Below are 12,694 nucleotides of genomic sequence, written 5' to 3' on the forward strand. Positions count from 1 at the left end.
AAAGCTCATTGCTGTCTGTCTAAGGGAACAGGTGAATTTTTATTGGGAAACAGCACAGAGTAGTGTGAAAAGCTCCTACTGATACTTCTGTGACATGATCTGATTAGTCTTTGGCTCAGTCCTGCTGTTTTAGGAAAGAATATTTTCCGGCTATGTAATGAAGCACATTGAGCCTCTGGCTCACGGGCTAACCTCTCCTTCTCTTTTGCACATCAGAGGAAAAGTTCAGGCGCATATGCTTCCAATTTTAAAGTGACCACACAGTCCCTCAGATGTCAAGACTTAGAAACTTAATTTTGTTTTCTAAAAATATTTTCGGAACAAGACAGAATGGAACCATTGCATGGCCCTGTCTCATTATCACTTACCATTGTTTAAACAAATCACAGTTCCATGAATTCAGGCATCACTGGGGACTGTGGCTGTTTGAAAAGTGGAAGTGAACACTTCTGATCTCTTTGCAGGCGTGAAAAAAAGGAAGAACACTCAAACTTGAGGCTGTTTTGTTCATGTGACAGGAAACGGATGCTTTGTTAGTCTGAACGGGGCTACAGCAGGTGTTCCGACATTTCAATTTGATTTCAACACAGTGGTGCTTTGCACCTGATGATATTTTGATGGTATACAGTGTATTGGTCCCAACGGCAAGTTGTGGCTGCGAGCTACTGTCTCTGATTGTTAGCATGTGGTAGGTATTAAACTGCTGTAACGTGGCATCTACTTGTGGATCCTGCAGACCACCTTTGTATTGGAAGCTAACAGTGAATGCAGAGGACAGGGCGTGAAAAAATGGAATAGTGAGAGGGGAAAATTAGGCAGTAGCAAATGGGGCAGAGGGCTTGATATTTCAGAAAACAATATTGGATATTTCAGGAAACAATATGGGTGGGGAAGAGGCATTGAGGAAGTATTTGAAAGAAGAAGAAGAAGAGGAGTTTGGATTTGATACCCTAAGGAGTCTCAAAGTGGCTAACATTCTCCTTTCCCTTCCTCCCCCACAACAAACACTCTGTGAGGTGAGTGAGGCTGAGAGATTTCAGAGAAGTGTGACTAGCCCAAGGTCACTCAGCAGCTGCATGTGGAGGAGCGGGGAATCGAACCCGGTTCACCAGATTACGAGACTACCACTCTTAACCACTACACCACACCAGGAACTGTAATTTCAGCAATGTGAAGCCTGAGGCCAAATGCAGCCATGCAGGCTTCTGTAACTGGCCCTTGGCTCTCTCCTGAGGCCACACCCCGCCTCAGGCCACACCTCTCACTGATCCTGCTGTGCTAGGGCTTTGGCCAGCGGTGGAGCAAGCCAATTGGATGCCTGGGGTGGCGTGCGTGCCCTGCGCCCAGGGGCAGCCATCCGTGGGGTGGGGCCTCTGAGGACTCTGCCTGCCTCCTCCCATTCAGCTGCCCTACAGCTGAGGGGGAGGCGGGGGGGGGGACGGACTGTTTGGGGCAATGCAGAGCCTGCAGGCGCTCAAGCCGCCATGTCACTCCCAGGAGAGATGTGTGGCTTGGGCGTGCTGCAGGCCCCGCAGTGAGTGCCGTCCAGCATTTTGTCATCCCTCTCAGTGGTGACACCCGGGGTGACCTGCCCCACCGTACCCCCTTCCTCTGCCCCTGGCTTTGGCATCTTGATAATTTCTTGCATTGCCACATGGAGGACGGAGAGATGGTTGTGATGGCATGTGCATGTAGAAACCTCTGGTTTTTGCATGGCTGAAATACAACCTTTCTGTACAAAAGGTGAGAGGGGCATCTGTTGCCCCACCCACCTTTGCCTCTGGCCCAGCCCACTGTGGCCCGTAGCCCCTGGGAGGTTCCCCACAAGGGAATGGAGCCATCAGGCTGAAAGGGGGCATCTCAGCTATCCATCTGTTTTCTTTGACCTACTTAGTTGGATGTCAGGGGTGGGAAATATAGGAAGGTAGAAACCTGTTTAGATGCTCAAACTGCTACAAGTTATCCCAAGGTCCTAGTGGAACTTTTACTAGGAAGGACAACCGCTTATGCCACAATGAATTGTGGCATAAATTGTGCAAAAGAATTATCTTGATGAGGCACTTAGCTTCAGACCCAGGGCCAAACAATTTCAATACTATATTGGGAAATATATGTATATATATATATATATATATATATATATATATATATATATTTAAAAATCCATGTCGGACTAGAGCAGAACTATGAAAATTTTCCTCCCTTTACAGTTTGGCACTCTGACTTTATTTGCATATAAATTATTAACCCTATAATTTATTTGACCAACTGACTTCCTGACTTAAGCAGATACCTTTGGCATCAGGCGCCTTGTTTGTAAACAAGAAGCAAAATATTGGTCTGTTATGTTTGCAGCACAGAGAATGCAAGAGGGAGCACTGAAATAGTGTACAACACATTAACAGGCTACAAAATTGATATGTACTGTGCTTAAAAACATGTGCTTTGCTTATCTAGAAACTTTTTCCGTGAGTAAATGTGTAGTAATAGCAGGGCTTTTTTCAGCCAGAACTCACTGGAACTCCGTTCCGGCCCCTCTCAGGTGAGTGCCATTGCCATTATAAGATAACAAGGGAGGAGTTCATGGTGAGTTCCGGCACCTCTTTCTCTAGAAAAATAGCACTGGGTAACAGTATGCTCATTTGAAATGGAAAGCATCATAATCTCATAATTTAAACTCATCATAATCTAATAATTTAAACTCATTATTTAGTGTTTTAACAATGCTGCAGTTTTCTGGCTTTTAAAACTGAAGAACAGGCTGTCTCCAAGGGGAATTTTATTGCTTGGGAGATAGTGATTTCTAGGACAGGTGTTTTGATTTCTTCCATTGGTGACCCCCCCCCAAAAAAAATAATATAATATTATTGTAGCCACAAAGGACATATTTAATGCTGCAAGTAATTGATTTGCTGAACAAGTAAAAAATTCTTGTTTTGTAATCTCTGGATGTTGTCCAACATCCTAAAGAGGTTCTGATATCTAGCGCCTCTAACCCACCTGAACCAATATTTAGAAAGTTGATTCTCCCTGCATGGTTAAGAATTTTGCCATGATCCTGTGTCAAGTTCAGGATTTGACTAGAGTTTGGTTAGCACTTAAAAGCACTGCGGAATGAAATGCAGGTATCTAGTCATTAAATTAATAAAACAATATTTCCAATAAAAACAATGTCATGTAGAAAACTGGAATGTGGACTTAACAGTGGTGTAAATGATAGGGTTGTGCATCAATTCTGTGTGCACCTTGAATAATGAGGCAAATCTAAGTCCCATTGGCTTACTGGAGCTTTCAGGTAAATTTGTGTAAGATTGTGGCTTTAAAAGATGTAGTTTTGGTGAAATTCATCAGATAATCTAGCATAGGTATGTATTTTTCTTCAGGTGACACAAGGATAAAGGTCCAAGATGGAAAGGCTGCCTTTCAAAACCTGGTGGTCTCTGGTTCCTGCTCAGGTTGTTACCTCTTTTTCAAAGTGACTTCTCCTCCAGGTAAGATTCGTTATCCAGTGAAGAGTCTAAGGGGGGCTGCTTAATGCTGAAGCTAAGCAGGTGCTGGCTAAGATCAGTGCCTTCATAGGAGATTTTGGGTTCTGTAACAGAGGAAAGGTAGGGTGGATGTACACATAAGAAAATAAATAAGAGCTCTCACTTTTATCAGCCAATATGTGAAAACGTCTTTTGGCTGCATGTGCAGGACATTTGCTTCGCCTTTCTTACGGGGGAGCAAACAAGCCAGGGAGGCTTCTATTAACAATAGTTTCCCATTTCATCCAAACCAGAAAACTGCAGCTAATGACTTCAGAACACGTTAGGATATGAAGTCAACTTCAGACCATAGTTCAGTATCCTGGCTTGCCCCATACTATCCTGCTTTGGATGAAATGAGAAACTATAATTAATGGGAAAAAAATTCCTGGTTCACTTGCTGACTCAAGCAAAGAAACAGCTACATGTGAAGCCAAAAGGATTGTTCATACATCAGCATAGTTTGAGATATTGCCATCCAAAGGTAACTAAGAAATCATTTTTTAAAAAAAATAAATCTGAAATACATTCCTCTTCCTTCCAAATTCTAATAGCTTAAACATACTGCTGAACCAATGTTTTTCGGCTTCTCAGCAACATTGGCTGAACCAGTCTAAAAAAACAGGATGGGGAAGAAAATGGAACTTTGATCGGATCTAGCAGAGCTCATACCACTGAACCTCTTGGGCTTGCCGATCGGAAGGTCGGAGGTTCAAATCCTCGTGACGGGGTGAGCTCCCGTTGCTCCGTCCCAGCTTCTGCCAACCTAGCAGTTCAAAAGCACATCAAAGTGCAAGTAGATAAATAGGTACCGCCGTGGTGGGAAGGTAAACAGCGTTTGCGTGTGCTGGTCTGGTTCACCAGAAGCGGCTTAGTCATGCTGGCCACATGACCCGGAAGCTGTACGCCGGCTCCCTCAGCCAATAAAGCGAGATGAGCGCTGCAAACCCACAGTCGCCTTTGACTGGACTTAACCATCCAGGGGTCCTTTACCTTTTTACCTTTACCTCTCATCTTCTTATAATAAGAACTGGGATCGTGATACCATCTGTGATATTGATAGTGTTTTCTGTGCCTCATCTTTTTCTTTCAGGCCTCAAGCAATCCCAGACACAATGTCCTTTCTTTGTGGCAATAACTACATTTCTGAACCTTTAAACACATGCTCCTCATTATGTTGTTTGTTTTATTCTGCTTTTTTTTTAGGTGCTATATTATCTGTCAGATCCAATTCTTTTACTATATTCCCCATTACTGTGACCGAAAAATCAGCCATAATCTTCACTGCTGCACTGGGATCGGCAGCCTCTCTGCTTGTTTTGGGATCTGTTGTTATCTGTTGGGCCAAGAAAACAAGAAGGAACAGTGAGTTGCAAAACTGATGTGAAGCGTCTACCCAGAAAATACCCCATTTGTTCTGCTGGGGCTTACAGAAAAAGAGAAGTTTTACAGTGAGGTTGGCAATAGTTGGTGGTAGCAAATCGTGCTCCCCCCAATTCTAACAGTGTAGAAATGTTTCTTGCATTAGTATTGGGCAGATCAGCATGGTGTGGCATTACTGCTGTGTACAGACCCTTGTGTTGTACTTTCTAGTTACTCCAATCTTGGAGCCTCCAGATGTTGGGACTCCAGCTCCCATCAGACCAGCCCACATAGCCTAGGGCTTGCCTATCAGAAGGTTGGCGGTTTGAATCCCCGTGACAGGGTGAGCTCCCGTTGCTCGGTCCCTGCTCCTGCCAACCTAGCAGTTCAAAAGCACGTCAAAGTGCAAGTAGATAAAAAGGTACTGCTCTGGCGGGAACGTAAACGGCGTTTCCGTGCGCTGCTCTGGTTTCACCAGAAGCGGCTTAGTCATGCTGGCCACATGACCCGGAAGCTGTACGCCGGCTCCCTCAGCCAGTAAAGCGAAATGAGCACCACAACCCCAGAGTTGTCTGTGACTGGACTTAACTGTCAGGGGTCCTTTACCTTTTTTTTTTAAGGCACTTCTTATGTCCAAATAGGTATGGGCTATTAGTTGTTTCTCCAGGAGGTCACTTGTATATTTCACTGAAAATTTGCAGTTTAAATTCCCTTGTAATGTTTTGCTACAGAAAACAGGATCAGAAAACCTTTGAAGAATAAGAAGAATAAGAAGCATGCCCATGTTCAGGCAAATCAGCAGATACTTCATGCCCAACCGTGCTTCATCCAGGAGGAGAATAAACACAACATTACTGCTAGGAGAGAAGGTGAGTCTCTTGGATACAGACTTAATCCTATTATAAAGCAACTTTTTGCACATTAAAGGTTGCAACCGTAGCAGGTCCCTGAGCTGGTTTTTTCAGTGCCTCAGCCACAAATACTAGTTGTAGCCTGGTTAGATTTTCTCATGAGAAGTTCCAGGCAAGCTTTGCTTCAGGAGTCCAGAAATGGCTTCCTGCAATGGGCTGTTGCTTTGGGGTTTGAGGCTGGCCTCTGCCTGAACCTCCCACCTTCCAGCTCACTGGAATTGTGACCATGACAATATTTGTCCTATCTTTTATTACAGCGTTCCCTTCTTGTAATTTCAGCATCACCTACTTCACTTTTTCTTTTCTCAGTTCATATTCTAACCATTTCCCAAGTTTATTAGCAAATTGTAAAAAATGTTTAGCATATTTCAAATGTTAGCATATTCCTGCATTGGTCCCCCCCCCCTTTTTAATATTTTTTATTAATGTTTTCTTGGTTTACAAAGGTATGCACAAGGTCTCTTTTTTCAAGTTACATTTTTCATAGGTCAGTTTCATTTGTTGAGACATTAGAGTTAGGAAGAAAAGGGGGGAAGAGGTGGAGGGGGCCATGGTTGGTGGGGGTGGGGTCAAGAGGCAATGTTTCTATTTTGCTTAATGTATTTGTGGGGTTTTGTGTCAGCATTGTTTGTGCAGGTTCTCTTTGCTTGTTTTCCTTTGGTGGTGAGAGAAATTGGGGTTGGCCTAGGGTGCGGTTGCTTGTTTGTGATTGGCTGTGGTGAACTTTGTTTTTGTGTGTGTGGCGTGGGTGGGTGTTTTGGATCAGGTTAGCCATATTGATTTATATGCTGTTGGTGGATTCTTGTCATTGTCTTGTTGGGCTGTGTAAGTGATAAAGGGGAGCCATACCGGGGTGAAGGTATCTTCTTCTATTTGTTCCTGTGTCAATTTCGGTTTATTGGTTAATTTTTCTAGTAGGGCTGTTTCCCATACTATTTGGTACCATTGGCCCATGCGTACTCCTGACAGGTCTCTCCAGTGTCTGGCTATGATGTTTCTGGTTGCTGGGAGTTGGTGGGTTATGAGTTATTTGTGATGTAAATGGGCGTTATTGTCTTGGAATATGTTTAGTAGGGCCAATTCTGGGATGATTTCTAATACTTACTTAGTTATTTTACATATTTCTTGTATGGCTGTTGTCCAGAATAGTTGGATTTGGGGGCATTCCCACCACATGTGGAGGTATGTGCCTGTGGAGGTGCACCCTCTCCAGCATTTTGGTGATGTTCCTGTTAGCATAGATAATGGTCTCTGCAGCATCTTAATTTGGCAGGTAACATTTGTATTTGTTGGTGATTGTTCCAGCTCTTTTTCTTTTTGTCTAATTTCACACAGAATCTTTTCTTTTCTCCTGTCTCTCTTTTTTAAGTCAAGAGTTACCAGTATGTTGCATAAAGTAACCTCTTATATATGTTCTGCTTGCATCCCAGACTGATATCTTTGTCTAAATTATTCTCAAAAAATTATTTTGATTTTTGCTTTCAGTCTTGTATGATTTTACCTTGGCATAATAATGTTCCATTGTCTCCCTCTAAAACACCAATTCTTTTTTTGTGTGTGTGTGTGTGTAAGTCATCATAACTGGATTATGATACAAGAAAGTTTATATTTGGTAGTATATCAACTTTATGCACCCCCGTAGCCAATGTCTTCATTACCTGTATCATATCCTATCTTGATAGGGCCCTCTGTTTCTCACTAAAATACAAAAATTGTTTTGTGTCCCCATTTTTATATCTCCAAATGTCCACAAGTTCCAGATTGTCCACAATTTCAAAAAATAAAATAAAATGGGTAACTTACCTTGGGTAATTTTTATGTTTCTTTTTGAACTTCTATTCTCCACTCCAGTCTCCCATAAGCAGGGCTTTTTTTCAGTCAGAACTCAGATCCAGCACCTTTCAGGTGGGCACAATTATCATTATAAGAGAACAAGGTGAGTTCCAGCACCTCTTTTTGTAGAAAAATAGCACTGCCCATAAGACACCAATTTCCATATGAGACCTAGTATCTGGATAACTTCTCAGTTATGTTACTGTGGGGACTGGATGGTGACTAACCCTCACATAAATATGCATTGAGCAAATGTTGATGGACAAAGTAAAGAGGAAACAATCCCTTACACCCCTTTCGTGTAAAGGGGTTATCAATCCTCCATGTTGTGGTAAAGATTGAGTTGAATGTTTTGCCTTGACACCTGCCATCATCCCCACCCCTGGACTCTTCATATCAGCCACACATGAGAAAGACCCTTTGATCTCAAAAAGCTAGGCAGAATAGACAATGCTGGACTAAATGGTTTGTCTCAGGTTTATATTCTTAGCGACTTTGCTGAGAATATGCTTTTAGAATATTGAATATTTGGACTTCGGTTTCACTTTGTTCAGGAGGCCTTTTCATTTTAATCTAAAGGTTCCACTATTTTAAAGCTCCATGTGAGCAGAAAACTTTTATCTTATGAATGAATAAGCTACGGATGACCTCTTATAAATAATATATACTGCAGATGACAAAGTGAAGTCTTGTGAGATGTAAAATAGCTGCTGAGGAAGACAAAACTTCTAACGTATTTGGGAGCGTTTCTTGCATTAAACGGACTGCTACAATCAAACGTGGGATTGTTTGACTTGCAGATTATTGCTTCATCCATTTTCATTGGATCAAATCATTTTTAAATGATATTTAAAATAATGTTTGCAATGACTAAAAGACCCCAATGCTAACTTGATGGAGTTTTTTCTCTCTTTTATTGTATGCTTATTTATGTATGTGTCATTAGGCTGAATTTACTAGATCAAATTTTCATGAGTATAGCTGCATCAGGGGTTGTTTGGGTTGTATATCTATTTATATATAGGTAGGGTGTGCCTAATCCTAAAAGCGGATCAGGGACAAACTATATGCAAAAGGCTACTTTTTAAAACTAAGCCAGATCAAATCTCATCATTGCAATATATGCAAGCATGTCACATTGTCATATCAGCCACAGAAATTAAGAGAGATTTGAAAACGTTTAAATATTTCATTGCAAACATATACTTATCGATCTTTAGGTTTAATTTATGTTATATATATTAAGAGTTCAATTAGACTTTCTTCAGCATACCTTGCACTGCCGTATACATGTGTGAAAACTAGAGGTTGTAGGGCAAGGAGAACCTACACTCAATATATTTTGAACGTAATTCATATACCTAGTTGACTCTCGAACTAAGTATGGTCCAAGTGGTGTCAGCCCAAATTTAGTACCAAAAATGCATTGCGTGTTAAGATCCCAAGACCTCCCCCAATAAATAAAGACACAATTGACACAGAATTTAGTTTAAGGTTCTTGGCATAATTTTGGCCACTACTTTATTGATTACAGATCGTGAGTTTTTTGCTTAGGCATTGGTTCCCCACCAGCTGCATCTGACCTTGTCACGGCAGCACTGACGACTGGAAACCGGCAGACGTCAATAAGGGAAAACATTCTGGGGGAGCAATGGACCAGGCTCAGACTCAACCTCACTCCAAATGCTTCCAGGGGCTCTGGCATGGCCCTAAGCCCTGGAAGGGAATCGGACAAAAGCAAGGCGAGCCCCTGGATTCCTTTAACGGAATACCCTTTTGCTTATTGGAGGGGTGGGCATGACAACCTCCCCTCCACTCCACATTGAACCGATGCCTAACTGCCAAACCTTACCATGTTGCTACACGGTAGGCAAAACCCAATGGCACCAGCCAATCAGCCAAATGGGAAAATTCCTACTGGGCCCCTGTCCCCAAAACAGATGACCCACAATGGCATAGCAAGGTCATAATGAACCCTAAATAGAGGGAGGGTGGGCAGGTGATCCAATGTGCGCAGCGAAAAGAGGAAGCTCAATGCAACGTGCAGCCATATATACCGTAGGTCCCCCGGTTAATGCATAAAACGATCCCATTGGCCAGAATTACCCTAGGAACCGAGGGACCACCAATTGGGTTGCTGTGGCTATCCAATCGCTCCCACCCATAACAGCAGTGAGGTCCGTCATTGATCTCACCACAACACATGCTCTCTGGGAGGAGGTAGGATTTCCAGACCTTCTCAGATTTATTAGGTTCCCTTGCCACATAGAGGTTGAACATTCTAATCTGCATGCTGTAATATTTCCTTGAGCCATCTCTCACTGTTTGATGGAGGCATGCAGATTACCTTTAAGCTATTCTCCCTTATGAACTGGCACAAACAGTGCAGTCATCACCCGAAGCCCTTCCTTGTGTGCCTCCTCCATGAGAGGTCTGGAGAGGGGCAACACAAGAATGGGCCTTTTCTGTGGTGGCTCCCTGCTTGTGGGATGCTCTCCCCAGAGAGGCTCACTTGGCGACTTCATTACATGTCTTTAGGCACCAGGTGAAAACATTCCTCTTCTCCCAGGCCTTTGGCTAATTTAATTTAAATCTATGGCCTTTTAATCTGTGTGGGTGTGGGGGGTATTGTTTTGTTTGCTATTATGTTGTGTATTTTTGTGTTTTTAAACTGTAAACTGCCCTGTGATCCTGAGAGATGAAGGATGGTAAATAAAAAAAAATAAATCTGCCCTCATTCACCATGTTTGCTGTGAGTCCCATGGAACCAATTGGGGTGGAATGGTCCAAAGGGGAGGAGGAGGAGGGCTCTGAGTTGAAGGGTGGGGTCAGCCAGGAGAGTGAGCTGGATTTAAGCTGGCTCCATCCCTCGTGGCCACTGTGGCGGGGCATCTGCTGTGCTTGGGGCTGAAGGGGTTTTGGCTGCCCCAAAGTGCAGACCTCAGCTCTTCTCCCACTAGAATGCAAATAAGGGACTGAGAGGGGTTCCCCTGGTCCTAAACTTGTTGCTTATGTAAGAAGCAGAAAGAGGTTAGTTTTGAGTTTCATCTTATTTTAATTAATATTTATCACAGAAAAGCAGAAGGAGCAAGAGAGGAAATGCTACAGTTTATATGTTTTGATATTTGCCATACTCTTTCAAAATACAGTGTTCAGCTGTATGCCTTAGGATACATATCTGCTATAAATTCATTTTTTATCTAATTTGTCTGAGATCTAAGCTTCCTGTGGAGGTCTGAGATCAAAGGATCTGATTCTTTCTGATGTTGGCTCTGACACGTAATGTGTGCTGACTTAGTTCTGTCTATAAAATCGCAGTGGGAGGCTGCCAGTCTCCCTTGGCACCTTTACATAGTGAACTTTCATTTCGACTGGTGAGGATGACAGGTACCACATTGATTGGAGCCACCGTGTAAATAATTAATAGGGAGAATTTTCTCTGCAAAAGGAAATCCAGTCCTTCAGATTCTTCTTAAAAGGAATTGTTGCAAGATCATTAAAAATCCCCAATATGTTCAAATTTAAACAAGAATAACAACATCTTAAGCAAATATAATATGCATGACATGGAATGTCTAATCTTTGCATTCCCCTCTATTTAAAGTGATGTTGGTTTTGAAAACTGAGCAACCATCAAAGTTAGTTAGTTCTATTTTGTTAATGCCAGCTAATTTTATTTCCCATGAACAAACCCTAGATTTTTTGTGTTTGGTATTTTAAATTTGGTTGTGGATGAATGGTATATATAAGACAGCATAAACCAGCTTAGAACTGAATATAACATAAATCAAATGGCAGATTAGATGTGCTTTGATTTACCAATCCAGCTGTACAAAGACATAGTTTTAAATGATCCCATTGCATGTGGGAAGATAAATTTCCCCTCTTTATGGATACTGCGATATAAATGTAAGGTTTTACATTGGGAACTATGAAAAAGGCAAGGCCAGCCTGAAACATGATACCAGTCCCTACCAGTCCCTTTTTGGTCTTGCCATTGCTCTGCAGAGCATTTCCCGTCATTCATCCTTAGAGTAATTGTTGACCAGCCATTGAGAACACCAAGAATTGGACCACAGTCTGTCAAATGAATGCTTATATTTTCTCTAATAGACCTGAAGCTGCGTGAAGAACATGAAGACACAGCAGAACCATTAAGGAAGTGCCATCAACAAGCATTTAACAGCACAGTAGTGGGAGCAGTAAACAGGACCAAGCAAGGCCGTCGGTCCCACACTGGAACATCCACATGGGGGTCTCTGGAACTTCAGCAGCTGAGCATCAAGGAGCTTAATGACTGGAAGGATACCAAGCGACATTTCTCGGACTATGCTCAGCAGAAGGAAACGAAGAAAGGGCAATTCACAGATAAAAGATATAAAAGACCCTCAGAGAAGCCTGCCTTGAGGTCAGGAGGGGATGTCAGGGAGAAACAGCAAGTTGCAGTACCATAATAAATTAGTTCCTGGGATAGGAATTATGATAAATAATATGGAAGTTAACAAATAAATGGCTTTAAAAACTCGAATAGTTTCACTCATTGACAATCCAAGAACCACCAAGCTTTTTAAGTCCACGGGCATATTTGGATTTTTGAGGGAGTGCCATGGGTGTTACTGCCTCTGCTCAGTCAATCTCTACCTTACCCCCCCCCCCAACCCGAGAGGAAGAAAGAGCGAAAGCACATGTGGGCCTATTTTATATGCGTAAAAGTCAGATCTTGTAGAATTAAACTGAGTCTTGAAAAGCACCTAGCACCTAAAGAAGAACTGGGAAATGGTGTAAGTCTCCACTTCTTCCTTCAGCAAGGGAGAATAAGCAATGCACCCACACTGTATCCTTATTGGGGCAGTGGGTGGAGGCCCCCCCCCCCCCAGGCTTTGTGAGTACAGTCATACCACAGGTTACAGACGCTTCGGGTTGCACGATTTCGGGTTGCGCACCGCGCCAAACCCGGAAGTACCGTAACGAGTTACTTCCGGGTTTCGGCGCTTAAGCATGTGCAGAAGCACTAAATTGCACTTTGTGCATGCGCAGAAGCGCCGAATCACAGCCCGCACA

At 42.7% G+C, this 12,694-nt stretch overlaps 1 protein-coding gene across 2 annotated transcripts in view; it reads left to right on the plus strand.

Moving 5' to 3' along the window:
- Positions 1-12,161, plus strand: part of PKHD1 (PKHD1 ciliary IPT domain containing fibrocystin/polyductin) — a 240,228-nt gene extending 228,067 nt beyond the window's left edge. For both annotated transcript variants that reach the window (XM_083435262.1, XM_083435263.1), the window contains 4 exons: positions 3,384-3,491; positions 4,734-4,892; positions 5,621-5,758; positions 11,747-12,161. In XM_083435262.1, coding sequence (XP_083291388.1) covers positions 3,384-3,491; positions 4,734-4,892; positions 5,621-5,758; positions 11,747-12,087 — 746 coding nt within the window. In that variant the 3' untranslated portion in view covers positions 12,088-12,161. The remainder of the gene's footprint in view (positions 1-3,383; positions 3,492-4,733; positions 4,893-5,620; positions 5,759-11,746) is intronic.
- The last annotated feature ends 533 nt before the right edge of the window (positions 12,162-12,694 follow it).

This window comes from Podarcis tiliguerta, assembly GCF_965153285.1.
Source record: "Podarcis tiliguerta genome assembly, chromosome: 3".
In the NCBI taxonomy this organism is placed as follows: domain Eukaryota; kingdom Metazoa; phylum Chordata; class Lepidosauria; order Squamata; family Lacertidae; genus Podarcis; species Podarcis tiliguerta.